Source organism: Benincasa hispida, chromosome 10, assembly GCF_027475165.1.
Source record: "Benincasa hispida cultivar pf3 chromosome 10, pf3_genome.v1.1, whole genome shotgun sequence".
Classification (NCBI taxonomy): domain Eukaryota; kingdom Viridiplantae; phylum Streptophyta; class Magnoliopsida; order Cucurbitales; family Cucurbitaceae; genus Benincasa; species Benincasa hispida.
In genome coordinates this window covers 30,757,536-30,759,364 of record NC_143487.1, presented here as the reverse complement: position 1 = coordinate 30,759,364, position 1,829 = coordinate 30,757,536, and the positions used below count along the sequence as shown (strand labels likewise).

The following is a 1,829-nucleotide window of genomic DNA, read 5'->3' as shown; positions in this document are numbered from 1 at the left end:
TCCCACGTTGCTTCTTCTGTGCTATGGTTTTGCCATAGTACCTTTACCAATGGGATTGTCTTATTCCTTAAGACCTATTCCTTTCTGTCAAGAATCTCCACTGGTTCCTCTTCATAAGACAAATTTTCTCTCAACTACACTGGTTGATCAGGCAACACATGGGTAGGATCTGGCATATACTTCCTAAGCATTGCCACATGAAACACATCATGAATACGAGATAACTCTGGAGGTAAATCCAATCGATATGCCATCGGGCCAACTTTTTCTATTATCTTGTAGGGTCCAATATATCTCGGGCTTAATTTCCCTTTCCTACCGAACCTGAGTATTCCTTTCCATGGAGATAACTTAAGAAATACTTTGTCGCCAACTTCAAACTCCAATTCTCTTCTCCGCTTATTGGCATAACTCTTTTGCTTATCTCGAGCCGTCTTAAAATTATCTCTTATAATCTTAACGTTATCTGATGTCTGTCTGTTGCACAAGTTTTGGACCTAGTAATTTCCTTTCACCGACTTCATCCCAACATATCAGAGTCCTACATGGTCTTCCGTACAGTGCCTCATACGGTGCTATTCCGATACTCAAATGGTAACTGTTGTTAGACGTAAATTCGATTAACGACAGATGCGTATCCCAACTGCCCTTAAATTGCAATATACATGCTCTCAGCATGTCTTCTAATGTATGAATTGTCCGTTTAGACTGACCATCCGTCTGTGGATGAAAAGCAGTACTAAAATATAACTTGGTTCCCATAGCTTTCTGCAAACTAGGCCAAAACTTCGATGTAAATCTGGAGTCTTGATCTAATACAATTGAAACTGGAGCTCCAAACTGACTCACAATTCGATCCACATACAACTTAGCTAATTGGTCTAGGGTAAAAGTAACATTAATATGTAAAAACTTAGCTGTTTTTGTCAATCTATCCACAATTACCCATATACCATTATAGCTCGCTAGTGTCTTAGGTAATCCAAACAGGAAATCCATCGTAATATGCTCCCACTCCCACTCTGGTACTAGGAGTGGATTAAGTAATCTTGCTGGCCTTTATCTGTCCGGTTTAACTTGTTGACATATTAGACACCTGTCAACATACTCTACTATTTCTCTTTTCATACCAGGCCACCAGTACGATTTCTTTAATGTCCTGTACATCTTCGTATTTCCCGGATGCCTAACATAGGCTGAACTATGTGCCTCCTCTAGAATGGCTTGTTTAAGTGCTAAGTCCTTGGGTACATATATCCTACCCTTTTTTATTAGCACTTTGTCCGCTCTTAATTGATAGTCCATCCTCAATCCTTTACCTGCTTCTTCAGCTAACTTTTGAAGATCAGAATCCTTTAATTGTTCACGTAGAACATCTTCTACGAGAGTAGGACGTACTTCAAATGAAGCTAGTAATCCTCCTATTTGATCGATTGATAATGCTGCCATAGCATTATACAACTCATGAATCAGTGTACCCTTTAATGAATTGATACTAGCTCTAGCTGATCTGGTTTTTCAACTTAGAGGCGTTAGCTACCACATTTTCTTTACTTGGGTGATAGTCAATTGTGCAGTCATAATCTTTGATCAGCTCGATCCATCTTCTCTTTCTCAAGTTTAACTCCTTCTGATCAAAGATATACTTCAGAATCTTATGATCTGTGAATATATGACATCGCTCACCAAACAGGTAATGTATCCACAACTTTAGAGCTAACACAACTGCTGCTAACTCTAAATCGTGTGTAGGGTAGTTACATTCGTGCTTCTTTAATTATCGAGAAGCATAAGCTACTACCTTTCCCTCCTGCATCAGCACACATCCT

General features: G+C 39.2%; 1 protein-coding gene across 1 annotated transcript; it reads right to left on the bottom strand.

The window, feature by feature from the left end:
- Nucleotides 1-462: 462 nt before the first annotated feature.
- Nucleotides 463-1,449, bottom strand: LOC120089021 (uncharacterized). Its single transcript, XM_039046456.1, has 3 exons — nt 1,131-1,449; nt 820-881; nt 463-720 (listed from the first exon to the last, which is right to left on the bottom strand). Exons 1-3 carry the CDS (start codon nt 1,447-1,449, stop codon nt 463-465), a joined length of 639 nt encoding a protein of 212 aa, XP_038902384.1.
- Between the last annotated feature and the right edge of the window lie 380 nt (nt 1,450-1,829).

Excerpts from the sequence above, each read along its gene's own strand:
- LOC120089021 (XM_039046456.1), bottom strand. The coding sequence starts at position 1,449 with ATGGCAGCATTATCAATCGATCAAATAGGAGGATTACTAGCTTCATTT. Across the intron at positions 882-1,130 it reads GAAATCGTACTGGTGGCCTG|ACCAATTAGCTAAGTTGTAT; the intron begins GTATGAAAAGAG and ends CTTTTACCCTAG. Across the intron at positions 721-819 it reads TTGGAGCTCCAGTTTCAATT|ACGGATGGTCAGTCTAAACG; the intron begins GTATTAGATCAA and ends TTTCATCCACAG.